The 20,075-nt window shown below is 43.4% G+C and overlaps 1 protein-coding gene across 2 annotated transcripts in view; it reads right to left on the reverse strand.

The window, feature by feature from the left end:
- Nucleotides 1-810: 810 nt before the first annotated feature.
- The window catches only part of col5a1 (procollagen, type V, alpha 1), an 80,930-nt gene continuing 61,665 nt past the window's right edge, over nucleotides 811-20,075 (reverse strand). The window contains exons 33-66 of one of the 2 annotated variants that reach the window (XM_083930292.1): nucleotides 19,799-19,843; nucleotides 19,548-19,601; nucleotides 19,421-19,465; nucleotides 19,271-19,324; nucleotides 19,108-19,161; nucleotides 18,956-19,009; nucleotides 17,894-18,001; nucleotides 17,624-17,713; nucleotides 17,059-17,112; nucleotides 16,678-16,785; nucleotides 16,471-16,578; nucleotides 15,292-15,345; nucleotides 15,082-15,135; nucleotides 14,879-14,986; nucleotides 14,734-14,787; nucleotides 14,499-14,606; nucleotides 12,129-12,182; nucleotides 11,782-11,889; nucleotides 11,571-11,624; nucleotides 11,414-11,467; nucleotides 11,248-11,301; nucleotides 11,086-11,139; nucleotides 10,863-10,970; nucleotides 10,612-10,665; nucleotides 10,442-10,495; nucleotides 10,120-10,227; nucleotides 9,266-9,319; nucleotides 9,125-9,160; nucleotides 8,957-9,010; nucleotides 8,567-8,834; nucleotides 7,685-7,797; nucleotides 6,111-6,179; nucleotides 2,546-2,779; nucleotides 811-2,319 (exon numbers count right to left, since the gene is read on the reverse strand). In XM_083930292.1, coding sequence (XP_083786418.1) covers nucleotides 2,173-2,319; nucleotides 2,546-2,779; nucleotides 6,111-6,179; nucleotides 7,685-7,797; nucleotides 8,567-8,834; nucleotides 8,957-9,010; nucleotides 9,125-9,160; nucleotides 9,266-9,319; nucleotides 10,120-10,227; nucleotides 10,442-10,495; nucleotides 10,612-10,665; nucleotides 10,863-10,970; nucleotides 11,086-11,139; nucleotides 11,248-11,301; nucleotides 11,414-11,467; nucleotides 11,571-11,624; nucleotides 11,782-11,889; nucleotides 12,129-12,182; nucleotides 14,499-14,606; nucleotides 14,734-14,787; nucleotides 14,879-14,986; nucleotides 15,082-15,135; nucleotides 15,292-15,345; nucleotides 16,471-16,578; nucleotides 16,678-16,785; nucleotides 17,059-17,112; nucleotides 17,624-17,713; nucleotides 17,894-18,001; nucleotides 18,956-19,009; nucleotides 19,108-19,161; nucleotides 19,271-19,324; nucleotides 19,421-19,465; nucleotides 19,548-19,601; nucleotides 19,799-19,843 — 2,829 coding nt within the window. In that variant the 3' untranslated portion in view covers nucleotides 811-2,172. Of the gene's footprint in view, nucleotides 2,320-2,545; nucleotides 2,780-6,110; nucleotides 6,180-6,237; nucleotides 6,307-7,684; nucleotides 7,798-8,566; nucleotides 8,835-8,956; nucleotides 9,011-9,124; nucleotides 9,161-9,265; nucleotides 9,320-10,119; nucleotides 10,228-10,441; nucleotides 10,496-10,611; nucleotides 10,666-10,862; nucleotides 10,971-11,085; nucleotides 11,140-11,247; nucleotides 11,302-11,413; nucleotides 11,468-11,570; nucleotides 11,625-11,781; nucleotides 11,890-12,128; nucleotides 12,183-14,498; nucleotides 14,607-14,733; nucleotides 14,788-14,878; nucleotides 14,987-15,081; nucleotides 15,136-15,291; nucleotides 15,346-16,470; nucleotides 16,579-16,677; nucleotides 16,786-17,058; nucleotides 17,113-17,623; nucleotides 17,714-17,893; nucleotides 18,002-18,955; nucleotides 19,010-19,107; nucleotides 19,162-19,270; nucleotides 19,325-19,420; nucleotides 19,466-19,547; nucleotides 19,602-19,798; nucleotides 19,844-20,075 lie in introns of both variants that reach the window. The other variant, XM_083930291.1, reaches the window with a different exon arrangement.

Genomic DNA, 20,075 nt, shown 5'->3' on the forward strand with positions numbered 1-20,075 from the left:
TTGAATTTATTGACACAAAACCAATATAACTTCTATCCTCTTATCCTTACACAGGTTTGACAAGACTGTGAAAACAAACAAACAGACAGACACACGGAAAATCTACAAAATAAAACCGGAACAAAAACAATGGCAGCATCACTGCTGGTTCTGGAAATTTACAAAAATGTGTTCCTCTTTTTTTTTTTACTCGAGAGGAAAGTGTTTATTTAATTTGGGCGTACTGCATTGTGATGACAAATAAAGCCACGAGTCTATTGAGTTACCGTAACAGAAATGGTTCAAGTCACATATTTGAAGATTTCAAAATAAAATTTAAAAAACAGACATATGTATGAAGGGCTGTAAAAAGTTCTGTGGTAGATACTATAGTGGTCATAAGCATAGAGACTGAACAAAGAGCATAATTACAATAAGGGCAAAAATAGTAGACCAACAAGCTGCATGAGTGAATGCTTTCATCTGGCTAATATGGTGACCTGCTTCTACTGTGGTTAAATCAAGAAAAAGTACGTTTCAAGTTGGTTCCCATACAAAAAAAAATGTTTTTCAAACCCCACCGTGGCCCTTAAAGCTAAATATGTACCTGAAAACCTTTGGTTGGAAGGGTTTAGGATTTCATACACCCAACAAAACATTGGACCATATCCCTTTTGGACGCTCCCAATCACAACACGTCCACTTCTCAACTCCATCAGTTTGAAGTGGCACAGATGATCCAACAGCCATAATGCAGCGTCTTAGAGCAATGAAATGCAAAGCCATCAGCGCCATCCTATTTCCTTTTGTCATTCCAACATTTGGTACAAATGTGCGGTCCGCTGAAGCAGAAGATAACATACGCCACCGTGCTGCACAGATCTGTGAGTGGATACGTAGAAGGATGGCATGCAAACACCACTGCTGAACGAAAACAAAAAAAAATAAGGGAGCAGCAAAGATCCACCCCCGTGGGATGCGGCGGTTAAGAGTCAAGGGGCGATGGTGATGGGATATTGTCACCACAAATTTCCTTTCATTCAAACAACACAAACTAGAAAAATACATAGCACCACAGAAGAGAGAAAATAGCACCTAGGTTTTGATTTCGTTGTGTTTTCATTCAAATGTGACCTAATCTCCCGTTGCATAGTCAGATAGATGTGTACTTGAGGGGGGAAAAAAAATAAAGCTGTTTATTAAGTTAATGAGATAACCACCGAGTGGGCGTTCTGTTCAGAGGGCAAAAAGGAGGAATGTATTAGATTTTGTAACGCAAATCAAACTGTCACATAATATCACAGAGCTTGTTTTTGTCTTTTATTTCCATTCTGTTCTTAAATTACAACAAGGTGTGCTCCACAACTGCAACAAGACAGGGCTTCCCAATTAGTTTTTTCCTTCTTTTTTTTTGTTTGTTTTTCAATTTACAAGTCGAATTTCCTCACTTTTGGTATATTTCTACAATTTGGATGTTGTCCCCGTATCCATTGTCTCCTACCTCACAATTAATAAAGTCACATGCATGTTTTGAAGCCAGAAGCAATAAACATTACCAGGAAAAAATATACAGAATGTACTTACAAACATAAAAATTATTTATATATATTTATATATATAAGGTCCATTCCAAGGGAATGGGGAGAAAATTATGCACAAACAAAAGCTCCCGTAGTGAATGAGCCAAAAAAAAAACAACAACAACAACAAAAGACAAGTGGAAGAAGCCTGGGAGAAGAGGGAAAACATGAGATCAAAACTTAAGAAAAGAAAAGAAAAGAGCCAAATCAGATGGAGTCCATGGCAAATGCTGCGACCGTCTGGAACGGCTGCAGCTCTCAGGGTCGCCTTCGTTGTTTCGGTCTAAATCGAGTGATGGCATGGGGCTAGTGTTGTGTGTGTGTGTGTGCGCGAGTGTGTAGGAGGCAGAATCTGACATCCAGTTTCAAAACTTGCATGTGATGGAGAAGGCACACTGAGGTTTCAAGGTTATTTCATTTTCCTCTATTCCTATAGAATTTCACTGCATCCTCAACTTGATTTCATTTTTACTCATACTTGTTGCTTTATGGAAAAAAGTTACTTTTTTACAAATAGAATTGTCCTATTCTTTTTCGATAGTTTTTTTTTTTGTTGTTCTGAGAAAACAAATATATGCTTTTTTTTTCCTCTCCATTTGTTCAGTAAACAGTCTTAGCCGATGAAACAGACGGGGCCCACTTCAAATCCAAACTTCTGCGTGGAGCCGCCGAAATCGTTGAACATGATGTCCACAAATGGCACCTGTTCCACCTTTGGAGTGTTGATCTCAAGTACTGTCTTTTCGTAACCCTTTTTCAACTGTGGGAGAGAAAAGACACAGAGGGAGGGAGAGTTAGTGCGCGCAAGAAGCATTCTTCAGAAACAACATCACATACTTCAGCAGGGCTCTTATTGACTTTGATCACCACAAAGAAAACACAAATGAACCCCGTCAAGCACCTACACACACACACCTACACACACACACACGCACACGCACACGCACACGCACACGCACACACACGCACACATCTCTTTGACTTACCGCACAGCCATCGGACATGGCGCGGATGTAGGGGTTGTTATCATAAGACATCTCCTCATCGTTGGAGCCCAGGAAGCGGATGGCCTTGTCGTAGTTGTCCTGATTCTGGTCGTGCCAGGCCACTGACTGGTAGCAGTTGTACGTCATGTTCTGTCTGGCCGCCGCGCTCAGCAGCCGCATGAAAGTCATCTGGACCACGCTAATAGGGTTGCCCTCTGCATCCACGTAGGAGAGCTGCAAAGAAGAACACAGATTGAGTTGAACATCAAAAACGCAACACCGGGAGAAGGGACCAGTGTAAAGAGTGCACCGAGAGGCCCGATATCCTGTAAAGATTCACTGAACACACTTTTATGTCTGTACTCTGCAGTGGTTTTTTGTCTCCTGGGAGCCTTTTTGATTAAATTTATGAGTAATAATTTGTATTCCTGTTTTACTGCTGTGTTTGGAGTTCTAGGATGTGCTTCTTATTTCTAACGGTGTTTTAATAAAAGGTGTCATCCACGGATACATTGTTAATATACTACTGTGCTCTGTGAGAGAATAAACAGAACTAACAGAACTTTTACAATGTTGACCTGATCATTAAAGGATACGGTTGGTAATAGTCTCTTTTTCTTACTTTCAACAAATCCCATGAAAAGACCAAAACCAACAATGCGCAAGTAACATACCAATCAGCTCCAAGCCCATTTATTCCTATTGAAGTCATTAATCTTCAAAAGCAGGTTAATACACATCTAGTGCACTATTAAGTATTTTCAAAAAGAAACTACACAACTCATTGATTTGTCTTTTAAAGTCCCCCTCAGATTCTTTGTATATGTTAAAAACAACAACTCTGCGATGATCAATTAACACGGTCCCACGTAAAAACGTACAAATATTGTTTAAAAGTTGCTTGTGCTGTTTGTTAGCTTGTTAGCTTGTAACTGGTAGTGGATCACAGCTCACAGCTTGGATGACAGTGTGTTTTCACTCTGAATCGACAGTCGCAGACACTCTGTGCTGGAGGTTTCACATCTCTTTTCCAGAATTGGTACATTACTAAATCGAGCTTGGCTGGGGTATGTTTGAATCACCGCAATGAAGGAACACCGGCTTTTTGGTCATTCACGCAGAACAAGCAAAGGTGGTGCCCCAGATGTGATTTCACGCAGAACGCCGGCATTCCAGAAGCAAAAGAGGCCTCAAGTGTGTGTGAGCTGATGACCCACATTTGTTGTACATTATAGCACAACTGTCAGTCGAGGGAGAGGGCGGGTGAAGGACAGAGACAGCATGCATTACTTTTGTAAATTATTAATAACTCAGGCTCCTCCAAACGCTGCTTTGTCACTTGTTGACCTGCCTGTGGGTCGACTCGCGCTTTTAGACTGTGTGTCGTGCTGCCCTGCTGGCTCACGCTTTCACACAGATGTCCGCACGGCACTGTTGCGGCTCTGTGACTGCCTCCGTTGCCAGCTCAGAGGTGCAACTGATCTGTCCCCACATTCCGTCTCTGGGCCTTTCACACAGGCAGCGGGGTGTAAGCGTCTGATTTGAGGGAATTGCACATGACATGACATCTCCACCTTTCCAGAGAGGAATGTGAAAATGCCTCGTCAGTACAGTAGTAGTCAAAGACATTTTAGGGGACGTAAACATAAGAAAAACACATTTTTTAGGTGGCAGGATCTTTAAATAGTTTTTGGAAAACAATGGAGCCCTTGTTAGTAGAATCACTTTATTGTTTTTCATTGGTTTTGGTCGTTTCAAAGGGATCTCTTGACAATAAACAATATTGGCTATTACCCGCATTATCCCTAACCAATCTGCAAATATGTCTCCAGGGTGAAGATGAGCATGGAGCAAAGTCCATATTCCATAAACAATGGATCAGGTAACAGAACTATATAATGTAGATGGGGAAAGAAGGCACGGCGTATTTCCGAGGTCTAATGCCTCAAAGCTGTACTCATGTGCGACGTTTAATGTGGAAAAATCTGCCATCAAAGTAGAAAAAATAGCATTACTAAACACCTCATTTAAATGTTGATTTTGTTATTATGCAAAATGTGTATCTAATATGAGCAAATTATGGCAAGTATATGAAAATGTAATTATCTTAATAGGAAAAATGCTCCAGTAATGATATGTTAATTGCCTGGTAATTAACCTATACTTAACTTAGATTATTTCGCTTTTTCAGCCCATGTTACAGAAGACAGCGATATATTCCATTAAGCTGATTATAACGCTTTGTAATCCTCACTGATAAGATGGCAGGTTTGGAACCAGTCACGGTTCAGTTTAATGTCTGTACTTGACTTTCTACATACCAACCATCAGGAATCCATTAGATCCACATAGACGCGTCGTCTTTCAGACAAACAGGACTTACTGAGAGTGGAGCGCATGCAGCATTCACACCATGCAGCCAGAGCAGCAAACCCCTCTTCGAGTCTGGATGTGGTCTTTCTTGACTGGTTGTTCACACACACACAAACAAAAACACACACACACACACACATGCATATACATACCCTGAGTACCGACACTCAAACTTGACATTAACAGAAGGAGCTAATCATCTTCTTCATCTATTTGTGCAACAATTTAGTGCCAATGATGATGTAATAAGCTCATCAATCACAAGATATAATCAATGAAGAGCTTGTGCTGCGATATGTCTTATGAGTGTCGGCATCGTGGCTCAACAAAGTGCCACTGTTGTGATGTTTTCATGCTCAGAGTGGCCGGGTAGTCCCATGTTTTTCCCATTTACCCCACCACTCTTTACCCCGCGTAGCGTGTGGATCCAGCCCGACATCGCCAGAGAAACATTACCTCTTTATCATCACAGCCGCAAGTCAACAGTGACTGAGTACCCAGAAGCCCCTGGGTGGTGACTGAGTGCCTGACCTGTTTGACTCAGAGCTACTCCGCCGGATCTAAGTAGTGTTTAAGGGAGGCACTGGAAATGTGAGTGCAGCTGAATGGCTGCAGCGGGGAGGGAATGATACTTATTTCACCCCCCTTGTGACGGCTAGATGACCTGCTGAGGCCTGGACTTGTTGAGATCTACGACTAAAAAAATGTTATGTGTAAGGAAGGGAAGTGTTAAGTGATGTATTCACTCTGAGATGTTTTTGTCCAAACTATTAAATCAGCTGTATGGATATTGCTTCTTGAGTCATGGGAGTGTCGAGGCACACAGTCACAAGGAGATGCTCTCTTAATGTAGCAGAGGTGTGGCAGAGTGGGTATATAGAAATATAAACAGTGAAACAGCAGTTCATTTTTTTCCATTTAGATCTTGAAATCCATTAGATGCCAAGTATATTGTTTCCCCACGGGCACAAACCTCTCCTCCATTTCCTCGTAAGAGCATCGCCCATGTTGCTGGACTGAAGGTGAGTGCAGCTTGTGCTGAATCATGCACCAGAATAAAGTACCAACCCACAAGCAAGGTGCCACTGTATTAACATACTTTGTGGGGCAGAACCAGAACCATGCAGAGCCTTAGGCACACAGAGTCCAGGCCTCAGCCAGGACTCTGAGAACCACAGGCCGGGCCACTTACCAGGGAACCTCTCTTGTAGTGACTAAACCATGTGCCTGGCGAGTCTTTGGGCCATTTTGCCATTTTGCTCTGTAAAATATAAGAGGCATTCAGGGAAGGGAAAAGGACTGTGGGAAGTCGGGCTTACCAGTTTACCACGTTTGAATTCACTGAACCAGGAGCCAGGATTTTCCTTAACCCAGGATGTGAGCCTAGCCTGAGGGCATGGATTTGACAGAGAGGCAGAGGAGGGAAAACAGCATTGTTAAAGAAAGAACACAGATCTGAAAGAAACACATCCCATCTTTTTTTTTTTTCCACCTTGTGTTTGTCCTCTGCAGAGTGCTCCGGACCTGAAACAGTATTCGGTAAGACCAACCAGAACAACAGGGTCCAGGGCAGCACATTAGAACGTTAGCCATTATGCCATTTTGTACAGTACAAACTGTAGCTGGCAGCTAATTGCTGCTGAAAAATTCATGAGTACACAGTGATTAATTAAGATATGATCGCCTGCAAGGAACTCTTATACCGCGGCCTCTATCCCTGCTGTTCAGTGTTAATGCTGTGCAGCCATGGTGCACTAACTTTGTTATGCCATTAAAAGCTGTGAATTGGCCAACAGGGCAGAGCTCTAATGATCTTGCCCATGACAATGATGAATTTCTCTATAATTAGATGGCAGGGTTTGATATGGACCTATCATCAATAGCTTAATGCGTTAATGAATGATGATCCGGAGATCACTTATCACTGGGAGATGGCATACATTAGACCCATGCTGCCTTGAAGGTGACCTACAGTTGTTTTATGCTTAAGTGGGCCGAGCAGAGGACGAAATGTATTCCCTCTGTAACTTTCTCCCTTTCTAGAATCCATGATGGTGTGTTTAGCTCTGTGACTGTGATTGTGTATGGTTCGTGTACAGTGTAACTATGAGCTCTTATAATAGCTCTGCCCATGTTAAACACATGTGGGTGTGTTTGCAGTCTCTATGCCACTGCTGACAGCTCAGGCTTTTCTTTCCCCCCCCGGACACAAATGAGCGCAGCCCATCACGAGCCCGCTATAAAAAGTCTCCTTCATTATTCTAAGCTTAGGCAAACTCTCTGCTCCTCTGAGGCGCAGTGAGTGGGATCATTAAAATGGCTGTAGCACTGGGCTTCAACACAACCTGACTTGTCAAAGACAGCATTCCCAATGTTTCACCACTCTGCTAACACTCCTCTCCTCCACACACTCGTGCATAATGAAGCGAAAATCTTCTCAATGTGTCTGTCACCTGCCAAGCGGCTTTAAAAGGTCCTTAATGGCATTTGATCAAAAAAATGGCACTGGAAAAATAGTACGGGGGTGTAAATGTGTGTGTGTTTGAACGGGGGAGTCATCTCCAACTGTCAGAAGATATTTAGCATGTTTGTAAAATAACTGTGTCCTCTTGGTAACGACACACTTGTCGTGTGGATATTAAGCAATTATATGGTTACACAAGTAAGTGCAATAAAATAACTGTTGCGACTGGTGATGTGTTGAGATATTTATATAGTATGCACGGTGGTGAGTCCCAGTAGTGAGTGTAAGTGTTTGTGACTTACCCCTTCAGACTTCTTATCTGGGAAGATGCAGCTCTCTCCACCTGCTGTGAAGTTGCAGTAAACCTTGAATGAGTCCCGAGAGCAGCCCTGGTTTGGATCAATCCAGTACTCACCTGTGGGAATGGAGATAGAAAGAGAGCAATTATAAAATGGTATAAATGTCATTTGAAGCGAATACTGTACCCCTTCAGGTCAACACAATATCCTGTGCTAAAAGTATCTTGCATGTTTCTTATGCCTACATTTTTAGTCTGTATTGAAAATCAAATTCAGCATTAAAAGTGATGACATATCTGTCCAAACATCCATCTTGGGATTGCTGCAGAGATGGAAAGACTTGCACTGTATTAGCCAGTAATATGTAAACAATTGAAAGAACCATGCAGCTGTGATGGATTAGCCGCTGAAATATTGAAAATGATGTGTGTAATGATTACGGGTGCAAATCCGAACCATAAAGAAATCCTTCACTAGACAAACAGATGCCCCGTTTGCACATGTGAGCGGCGATATTGTATTCACTGTCACATGAGAGAAAGACAAGCTGTAAATCCTCACAAATGACAAGCAGGAACAGGGGAAAGTTTAGCATTTTTGCGATTAATATACTGTCATATGGCTGCAGATTATTTTTCTTCCGCTTTACTAATGAATCGATCGACTTGCTGTAGTTGTATTTTATACTGACCAGGACTTATTACAGGTCACTTTCTCAGAGCTGAAATTTGCAGAGCGTGCAGACACGGCCCATTTCTTTTCTTCAGTATTTCTAGGGAGCTGCTGTGTGATCACGGCCATTTCAGTGGAGTAATTAAAAACTGTGTGAAGGAAGGATTAGACAATGGGTCTCATGCCTCATTTCAGACGGAGTGGAATACAAACCATCGGGGAAATCGGGGTGGCAGAGCTGCAGGTCTTTGCAGGTACGAGCGGGGTTGGTCTGTGTGCCCAGAGGGTGCTTCATCTGCTCGATCTCCAGCTTGAGGGAGTTGAGCGAGCCAAAGATTTCCTCCATGCCGTCGTCGTAGTCCTTGTAGTTGGCGTCCACGGCCGCGTCGTCCATCACCTGGCTTGCATCGATGCTCCTGCGAGTTCTGCCCTTCATGGAAGACTGGATGGGGAGTGGGTGGATGACATCGCCGGGAGGGCCCTGTTACGGAGAGATGAAAGGAGGAGAGGCGGTTATCAGAGATAAAGATGGAGATTATGGTAATGTCCGGAGATAATAAATCACACTGCGGAAACGATACAAAATGATGATAGAGTACTTACAGGAGGGCCAGGAGGCCCACTTGTACCAGTCTCTCCCTTTGGTCCGGTTTGACCCTGAGCAGGACAAATTAAAGCACTTAAAAGCAATAAAAGCCACTACAAAGTATTTTATGAGTGTCATGATTAATGCTGTTTCTGATGGGATGCAGCTTCTAGTAAAACGCTTACCGATGACCCTTTAGCTCCTTTGGGACCAGCAGGACCCTAAAGACACAAAAATGGCCAAGAAATCAATATTGGCTCAGAAATTACACACTATTCAGTTTGGTTACACACATGCTGTAGTACAACACAAATGATGAGTCTTACAGGTAATCCAGGAGGACCAATAGGACCAAGGGGACCGGAAGGACCAGAAATGCCCTAAAGGAAAAAAAGAGAGGGTGAATCAATAACTATAGTGTGAGGACAGAAGACGTTTATTCAAGATGCAACAGTATTGACTAGAATGAGGGATATTAACACTGGTGACTACATTATGCCTGTGCCACAAAACAAACAAACACAAAGATGAAGATTCTCAATTATTGTCAGTGTGTTGATTTTTGGTACAAGACGGCAAACTATTTTGCTTTCCACATTGTCGACAGCAGTGCATCACAGCTTCACTGCTTGGTTCGTACCTTTCATAGTTAAAGCCCTGGACATATAATACTAAAGTTACACAGCATGACTTTTTTTTCCAGAGAGCATTTTGCTAAGCGACAGCTCAAGAAAACAGCTTACAGTTGCTATCATCGGGTAGCGAAAATGGTGAACGGTGGAAACTCCAACGTTATGTGGCAAAAGAAAAAGAGTCCCGTGGATGAAGGTAGAAAAAAGTGATTAAAAAACTACTGGGTGTTTTACTCCTGTCTTTATCAGAGCACAGAGATCGGGCTTTCTGGTTCGAATTGGGATTCTTATAGTTGCTTTTTGCTTTTGACAGTAGCCAGGCTGCTAGCGGTAGCCATGTTGCTAACGATTTGAACAAGCAACCGATGGATCCAGTGAGTGGAGAGCCAGCCTGACTAGCTCAATCTACTTGTTCATATGAAAACAGACAGAAAATATCACCATCTCTGTTGCACAGTTGTTGTTAATGTTAGCTCTAAAGACAGAAAACGAGGAGGAGTGTTTCCACTATGACTGCAGCATAGTTTGTTGTCTAATTGTTAACTTACATTGTCTCCTTTAGCACCATGTGATCCTGGTGGACCAGGAAGGCCTCTGTCACCCTTTTCTCCCTGTTCACCTGGGGGTCCAATAAGACCAATAAGACCGGGATGGCCCTGAGGGTAGAGAACAACACACATATGTTGTCAATATAACAGTCGATAATACACCATCACAAACATTAATCATATAATACATTTATCTGGCATATCCTCAAGTCATTAAGGTAATGATTTGATGGCTGGTGGAAAACAAAAGTTTGGACCCACTTTCCCATTCCATTAGACTTTATGATCTACATCCAAACATTAAGCTGGGCAGGTGGCTTACCTTTTCTCCTTTGACACCAGAGTCTCCTTTCAAACCGGGTAAACCAGGAGGACCCTGTGGGATGGGTGAAACAATGGAGAGAGAGATAACCGTTGGATGAGGATTCAGATCAGATCACACACGTTATGTGAGATACCTCAGTTCAAAGGCCAGGTATCACTGCTACTCACCATGGGTCCGGGAGGTCCATCTGGGCCTGGGGAACCAGGTAGACCTTGTTCTCCCTGTATAGAAATGCCAATTACACAGTGTTTTTACCCCTGGTTCATAAAAAAAACATGTTTCTATAAATAGCATGGCTCCTCTATGTTCAGCAGTTTATTGAAAACTGGCAGCTGCTCTGTAAGCTGTGTTAGCAAAACCACAACATCAAGATATAACTGTGATAAATTGGTGAGACAGTAAGAAACACTTCACTTACAACTGGGCCAGGGATACCCCTGAGGCCTTCCGAACCAGGCTTCCCAGGTGATCCTTGAGGGCCAACAGGACCTGTCTTCCCTTGGGGACCTTCCAATCCAGACTCTCCCTTTCATACAAAACAGGATACACATAAAGCATTTAGATATGTGCTCATTTGTTGGTGGCTTGACATTGTTGATGTACTGAGTGAACAGAAAATCTGCATGTGTTGGCTGCGTTACCTTGGCTCCCTTCTCTCCTTGTCTTCCCTCAGGTCCTGCTGCTCCAGGGGGGCCCTAATAAAAAAAAAGAGAGAAATTAATATTGTAGAATAGAAAGACAGAACATTTTAGTATTTTGACATTGATAGCATTTTACAGACCAGAGCACACGAGGGAACTTACTCTCTTTCCTGGTGGTCCGGAGGGACCAGACTCTCCAGTGGGTCCAGGAGAACCCTAGTTTGAGTTTTAATGAAATGAAAATTAAACAGTATTCATTGATTTAAATTGCAATTTTTACAACATAAGTCCTTTTTGACACATAGAGTTGTGGTAAAGTAATACTCACAGCTTGACCAGCCTCTCCATCATCTCCCTTGTCACCGGCTGGACCGTCTAACCCCTGCATGAGAAATGAACAGAGCCCTCAGGCATGCTGCATTGCATCAAAAAACAAACTGTAAAGAAGAGAGTTTGCACAATTTATTCACTCATGCTATACGTACAGCTGGACCTGGCTCTCCGGGGGGACCAGGGTCACCTGGGAAACCACTCGGACCCTGAAAATCAATAAAACTTGCATTACTTTTTTTTTCTGAGAACAGATATTAAGCCAGAGATCACCATGGTCATCCTTTGTGTGAGGTAAAATCAGTGTTGAGATAACATTAATTTATAAAATAAAAATGTCTAATCTCAAGGTGGAAAAATACTTACTGGGCTTCCTTTGGGACCATCATCTCCAGGGGGACCCTTAGGGCCAGGAGGTCCAGCTGTACCAGCCGGACCCCCCTCTCCCTTTTCTCCACGCTCTCCTCTTGGACCCTGGAATAATATGCAGTATGTTAGTGATTCTAATTAAGAGACACTAGTAGAAAACGAGCAAGGAAAGTCATTATTATAGTTTATGGTCATTGTAGATAAACCCATTTGTAGTCTAGCTATTGACAATAACTTGATTCAATGACAATGATTCAACTGGCCGTGAAATTACCGTCGGTCCTTTCATTCTTTGTTGATACTTATTCATTTAAATATGCAGGAAAGTTAATCGGATAACTCACTGGTGGGCCAAGTTCTCCCTGAAGTCCTGGCTCTCCTGTTTCACCGGCATCTCCCTGATGAGAGAAAGAAGGGAAGGGGGGAAAGGGATGTTACAGGGTGAGAGAGAGAGAGAGAGACTTACATTAACAGAAGGGTGATTTGTTGATCCAACAGGATTCTAAAAATCCCATAATTTACAGCAGAGCTAACTGTCCCGGCGCCCTTGTCACCCAAATGGGGATAGAAAGAGATGACACAAGAGATTTCAATCCATCAAGTGCAGGCAGATTGGGTGGCTGAAGCACAGGAGGACGCTGACCTCACTGTTCTCACTGGACCCTGCCTATATATCTTGTCCTCTTCCCCCTTGCTTTATTGGATAGTTGCCCCGTTGACTCACCTATACATCGGGCACTATCGTTACTCACTGTCACATAAGCCTACCATCCTCCCTGCCGGGGTTTACTGCAGATACAGTCTGCCACACCCTTTTAAGGGACAAATATTAGCTCCTGTCATATTTGGGAGACAGGGACCCAGTCGATAGCACAGCTCTGCAGAGCCTATGCCAAGTTGTGCGGTGATGTGTTATGATAAGCATGTCCAGATTCTCTCTAGCATGGACAACAGCTTTGTATTGTGGACGTCAGCTGATACTTTAAATTAGTGACTGGCTGTCTTCCAATTCTTCTCTTGTTGCCGTCAATAAATCCACTCTGAGCAGTTGGTGTGTCTGTTTAAAAGCATGACTGATCCTCCTGTATTAGGAGTTGGTTTTGGCAATGTTGCATCTGAGAAGCTCTGCAAACGCCTGGACTCCGTCTTTACAACAACCTGCTCATGTCCACCACAGGGCTGCCTGTAAAATCTGCTGACAACATAGAAAACCAAGAGCATGAAAGACAGCTGCTCATCACAGATATACAGTATGAGGGATGTGTTTACAAAAAAGAACCTGAGCTCAGTCGCTTGCCAACTCCCTGGGCTGGCCAATAAAATGCCAGATCAGCTAAAGAGTGATTAGCCAAAATGGCGCTGTGTATTTGTTTGCACAGGAGAAGGACAGGCTTTCCCCAGGGAGATTATAGAGGGGCAAAAGGTGATTTTATTGACTAAACCAGATAAACCAAATCACACATCACTACGGACAAAAAGCGATGAGACAGTCCACAGCGCCACAGTCCAACGACTGCAAAAGCAGTCAAAGCAGGCCTTTCATAATGAAACAACAGCAACAAATACGGGCCGCCTTTTAATAATATATTTATAATCTTGCAAGTACAGAGTGCCTTTGAGTATTTATTCATACCCTCTCCACCCAGCGATAGTACTGCTGGGGGATGGCAGCCTGTCCATTAGAATTGCTATGCATGTGTCACTCTGCAGCAGAAAGAAACGATCATGTGATCATTTAAAAAGGATATCATATAAATAGGAATGGGAAATATAAACGGCTGCAAAAGCCTTTTAAAGAGGCATCATTCACAGCCTTTATTACAGAGCACTCAAACAAACTGAATAACTGCATCTGTCCAAAGTGTAAGAAAAAACAGTCTACCCGACAAAAAACTGAACCAGTTATATCTTATAGGGTGGTTACAATGAGAAATGTGCACAATCAGGTGCCATAGTGGTCCAGGATACATAACACCATGTCCAATTAGGGACCTTTGTTGTGTTGTCTGCCAAACTGGAAAAGCTGCATAATCTTTACTTTAAAAATTCACATGGCACTCACGGGGCCAGAGGTGCCATCTGGAACAAAAAGGCTGTAGCGTGCATCATCAACTGGAAGAATACATTTCTGCAGGTTGAATGGTCTTCCATGATGGCTCATAACAGCCCCTCATATCCACTTTAAAAGCCATTAAAAGTTTCAGTCCGGGCAGGCTTCACCGAGCGAAAACTGAATATATGATGATACAGCAATCCGAATGCAGTATTTACACAGGTGGGTGATGTTCCTTTTTCCTTTCAAATACTGTTCCAGGGAAGACGATAAAACCATAATTCCTATGTGTAAGTATGTGCACAAAATGCTTTTGGTAGACAAACGCCTGTGGGGTTAGGGTGCAGACTTGAACTACAATAAAATATGTTTTATCGTGTGTTTACTGAAGCTCCGCATTCACTCGATTGTCTACAGGATATATAGTACAGTATTTAATTAGCATCAAATGAATGGAAGCACAAAAACAACATATTTTAAAGGAGATTTGTGATTTCCGAGATGTCTGTGTTCACACTTACATCAGCTAAAGAAGCGGCAGGTGTACTAAAAAATTTTAAAAACAAGTCCTGACAAAAAAACGCCATCCAAGTGGCATTATGCTACTTAAACTGCTTAAATAAACCCTAAACTGCACCACTCCCATAGAAGGGAGGCTCACCTTTTCTCCAACACTACCAGGGTTTCCAATGCCACCGGGAGGTCCTTGAGGGCCATCAGCTCCTGGGGGGCCTGAGGGGCCTCTGGGACCAGGGGGGCCGGGTGGACCCTACACAGAAGAGAGGATACAGTCAAATGAGTAAAGACACTTCACATGCCAACTTCTTGTAATGGGATGTATTGAATGATAGCACAGTTACTTACATATACAGTATATTATATATTTACATACTTACCATTTGACCGACATCTCCAGTTTCACCTTTCTCACCAGGGGGACCAGGCAAGCCCTGAGGAGTGAGCAGAAGGGTTAATCATATTGCCTCATTGTTTCTTAATGGTAACAGTTGACCATAGTTTATCTGTTTCATTGCATTTCACCTGCAGCCCAACTGGACCTGGAGGTCCGGGGAATCCTCTTGATCCTTCATCTCCCTTCTGGCCAAACAGACCCTGCTGACCTCTGGGACCAGGCTCACCATCTGCTCCCTGCACAATGGGACGCATAAAGGGGGTCACAATCAGGAGATACAAAACTTTGCGGTACTGTCGGGCTGGACACTCAATGTAAACTACACACTTACAGCAGGACCGGGTGCTCCAATTGGTCCTTGAGGGCCGGTGGGACCAGGTGGACCCTGCAGAGGAGAGGGAACACATCATAGGGACAATCAACACCAAACTTTCAAAACCCATGAATTCATAGTTCCAAAAAGATAATGAGATTTACTAAAGCGGGCAGTAAAATGACGCATGAATAATGTATTCGTGACTGCTGTAAATAAACAACTTACGTGCTCTCCTTTGTCACCCTTGCCTCCTTTCTGGCCAGGCTCTCCAAGCTCTCCCTGTAGAATGATAAGATCACAGTGTGACACAGAGACAGATTAAACTCTCAACTCAAAGTAATACACAAGTGAGATGGAGATTTAAAAAAAGTGACAGTGAATAATGTTAAAAAAATCATCAAACACTCCCCAGAAAAGAGAGTGACACATCAAAGCCCGATCAAGCCAACTATATCCAACCTTTGAATCAGTTTTTAGGGATCTGTCTATAAATATTTCAATTGCAGCTCTCCGTCTCTGACAAGTGGTGACAAATTTAGTTCCCATCTGAGGGGGGGGGCTTATCATGACGGCTTAGCCACGGGCGCGACTAGCAGCCAAAAACAGAATAGATAATTAATCCCATCTCAACCTGCTTGCACCAGCATTCCCAGAGTGAAGAACCTTGCACCATTCTTTCAAAGCCTCCACATGCTGCGGGTGTTTAGAGAAATAATGTTAATATCTGCCAAAGCCAGAGGCATTTACGGTTGTGTTTGTGTCAGACAGTGCTCTCTGTGAGGCCTTACGAGTCTTAAAATAAAGGCCTTGGAGTCGTTCCTTCCCCCGCGGACAGGTCTTATTATGAGAAAGTGTCTGAATGAGTGTAAACATTGGCAAGCGAGATCCTCTTTATCTGCATGGCAAATACCCTCTGTAGCCCCGTGTCCGTTTGCACTGCGGGGACCACTGTAAGGCCAGTTAAGAACTGAGACATTCTTCAAAGGATAAGAGATTATCCACTGAGTATCTACGTGTCTCATCTTCCTGCAAATGTTTTTAGAGGGGATGTGGAGTTGTTCTCTCTTCTGAATACTACAGGGTCACTTTCACACATTCTATCGTTGCCACAAACTTCTCTCTCCTCTGTCTGTTTGTACAGAGGAGTACAAAGCTGCAACAAGGCAGCTTTGCCTTTTAATGATCTGTTAATCGATGCAAACTGTGTCAGACAAATTTTCTTTAGAAAGTTTAAGGTCACAGTGAAAGAGACAAGAGGATATCTGGCTTAGATCTCAACTTTATAGTTCAGTGTGTTTAACCTGCTTAGAGTGCTCGTAATTGAAGGCTTCAGTGCAGCTTTTCTGTATTCTATCATATTTCTCTTTACATGGACGGCAAAACAAGACATGTAAAGCAACCCACCTTGTCTCCGTCCTCTCCAGGTGGTCCAGGAGGTCCTCCAGGTCCTGGAAGACCCACAGGTCCCTGAATACCGTCTCTTCCAGCTGGGCCTTGAGGTCCTTTCTCTCCCTAAAATATATTTTGCAGAATGTTTTCAGCCATACTTAGACTATGGAAATTGCTATTTTTCTGTTTGTCGCAGCAGTCTCTATAATGCGCTGTTCTTACCGGTCCACCTTTCTCTCCGGCAGGGCCTGGAGGTCCCTGGGGGCCAGGACGTCCAGGAAGACCTGTAGGACCGGCTGGGCCAGCAGGGCCGCGCTCACCAGGAGAACCCTACAGCACCGACGCACAGTAATGTTAGTATTCAGAGTAACTGAAGTGTTAACACTGAAACAAAATCATAGCATCAGGCACGTCTTCCAAATAGGTCAGACCTTTCTTATGTAAGTAGCAAAATGTGCATATCATTATATTATGTAAGAGCTTGGAACAATTGAGGGTGGGAACCTTGCTATGAAGACAATTCTCAGGGATGAAGAGAGACTATAGACGGTGAGAGAATGAGAGTGACAAAGTGAGGATGCAGATGCAGTAAACTGTACTCACAGCAGGGCCAGGTGGGCCATGAGGTCCTTCATTCCCTTTCAGGCCGTGAGCTCCCTGCAGAACACAATAAAATGAAGGCTTCAGTAAACAAACACATCTGCCGGGGAAACTGCATCCTGCCTTAAACTGGACTCCCTATCTTCACACATGTCCCCAAAGTGCAGGCTGAGAGCAGCCGGGGGGAACAGTTATTAACTTAAACTGCTGCGAACATCCTTTACATCGCAAAGGAGCAGGTCTATCGCATAATTTCTGCACCCTAGAGTTGGAGGAAAAGCTGCTTCTGCCATTGATTTCTTAGGAACAAGTTTGCAGTAGGAACATAAAGTGAATTGCATAACTACCAGGACATTACTTTGTCAAGTTAGAATAGAAAATTAAAAAAATAAACAGCCTAGAGAGAGCACACTGTTCCTCTTCTTAAGCCCACTCAGTGATATTGTGTCTGATTCTTGAAGTTAACCACCGCAATTAAATAAGCCCAGAACTATTATGCAATAACCAAGCTGTGGGAGATATTACATTTTTTAGACGCTTTTTCTGCTGAGAAGATAGGAATACTTACCACAGGGCCCGGCAGACCTCTCTCTCCAGGGAAACCTCTTGGTCCAGGGGGGCCATCTTTACCTGCTGGGCCAGAAGGACCAGGGTCCCCCTGTAGGTCAAAGCACAATGCCATTAATTCTGTAAATGCAGTGTTGTGTGACCGTATGTTCCAAATTACACATAAAATGACTGTGGTTACATCGTCATATGAAACAAAAACTCTAAATGGGATGGGAACAATTTTACTACAAGTATGATGCTAAAAGGATATTTAAGCTTCAGTTTTCACCTTGGCTCCTTCTTTCCCTGCGGCTCCAGGAAGACCCTGCTCACCAGGTGGGCCTGGGGGTCCAGGATGACCCCGATCTCCCATTGGTCCAGTCTCACCTGTTGGTCCCTACAAGTTGCAGAGGAGTAGGTGTGAGGACAAGAAACTACACCGAGAGGAACACTGTGAACAAAGTCTGCAATTCAATATGAAAAAAGATGTTAAAATGTCTCCATCTATTACAAAACGCGGCATGGAGAAGCTGAGCATTTGCTGTGTGGGAGGCCTACTAGTCATTAAGGCCACATACAGCTCCGTTATCATCAATGTTCTCAGCTGGCATTAGCAGAGCGGGCTGGGAGGGAAAGTCTGTTAAATGCTTATGCATAATGGATGAAGAGCCCATTGCTAATATGAAAGAGGATAAACAACACTTATCTCATGGCTCATAAGATGCAGGCATATGGATAAATCCATTCTGGTAGCTTTACTAGTGCGCATCTTAACGATTAGGTTTCTGCAGAGGTACCGACACAACACACTCCGTAACTTTTAAAACATTTTGAGATCAATACTAAATGTGGACATCGCCCATGATTTCCTGAATCGCTTCGATTCTGATTCGCAAGGTCCCGATTCAACTTGATTTCAGAAATGATACCAATTTGATTTGAGATATTTCACTTATGAAACTATTTTTTCTTGGATATGAAAGAGATTCTCAGAGAACTAATGCTGTAAGTTATACAAGGAACCTTCCCACCTAGTGCTTTTTTGAATGAATTGACCCCAAAGCAGTTGCATTAACTCTACAGACTCTACGGACTGTACAGTCAGTGGGTATTGTGTGACACTGTCATCCAGATATCTTGAGTTGAGAGATTACGCTACCCCCTTAAAAAACGGCCATGTCAGTTTTTACCCTCGCCTAAATGCCGTCTAACTTTGGAGCGTTATCTCACCACCTTACTGACAAGCTATCATTCCATGATATCCAAGTTAGTTTGTAATTCATTTGTTATTTTTCCGAGCGATACAACTAATATAAGCAACGAAGCAAGATGATCAATGACTGTGACTCACCTGAGGTCCAACCACGCCTGGAGGGCCAGGAGGGCCGGTCTTGCCTTGGAATCCCTGTTTATTACAGAAGGAAAAAAACAGAGTTACATTATATATGAAATCACACTGTTGAATACAGATGAAGAGCTGAGTAATCAAACTAGTTCACTCACAGTCTCTCCTCTCTGTCCAGGATGTCCAGGCAGTCCGTCTTTCCCTGAAGGTCCCTGAGAAATACAAACAAATCTATGAATGTAAGTGTCAAGCATGACAAAGGAAAAGGCATGATGGGTTTATATACTTATAGTCGTTTGTGATGTATGAGTTTGGACTCACGGGAGGGCCCTTTGGTCCTGGGAAACCTGTTGGTCCCTGAGGCCCTGGTAGACCCTAAAAGAAACAGCAAATGATTCCTGGTCAGTAATCAGTTGACTTTGCACCTTGAGAGAATAACATGACTTTGGCTGACAATGCTATGGTACGTACCCTCTCACCGGGAGGTCCTGGTGGGCCGTCATTTCCTGAGTTACCCTGAAGAGACAAAATAAGGAGTTAAGTGGTGAACTTGTACCGCAATATATGCAAGAAAGCGGCAGTGAAGTATGCGGCGCACCTTTGGTCCTGCTTTTCCTGTTGGTCCTCTGGGTCCTCTCTCTCCTCGAGGCCCCTGGAGAGAAAAGACAAAGTTATTCAAAATCACTTTAGGACAGGGTCCTGAGACATATCTGTGACCTGAAAATGTTCCGCTTCATGGCTCAATGAGCGTGGGTTCCCCTCAAGCATGCCCAGGCTGAACCTCGATTCTCACTCGAGTGCCAAGCTCGCCATCTGTATATAAGCACGAGTCTGCTGAGTAAGACTAACCGTTGGTCCTCTCTGTCCGCGTGGGCCGGGCTTTCCTGCAGTTCCCTGTGGACAAAGAGAACACACACAATGATCAAAGGGGTCGGCCTCTTCATTAAGAGGCTGCATCCTTGAGAAAAATGAATCTAATGCCAGCAGAGAGGAGCATTTGCGAACATATCTGAACAGAAATTGGGATGCTCTGATATCATCTTTTGACCTTTTGGACCATCAATATTTGTCAAAGTCATTATTGTCGAAATGACTTTCATTAGATGTGTTACTACCTCAGAATAGG

Source organism: Echiichthys vipera, assembly GCF_963691815.1.
Source record: "Echiichthys vipera genome assembly, chromosome: 16".
Lineage (NCBI taxonomy): Eukaryota > Metazoa > Chordata > Actinopteri > Perciformes > Trachinidae > Echiichthys > Echiichthys vipera.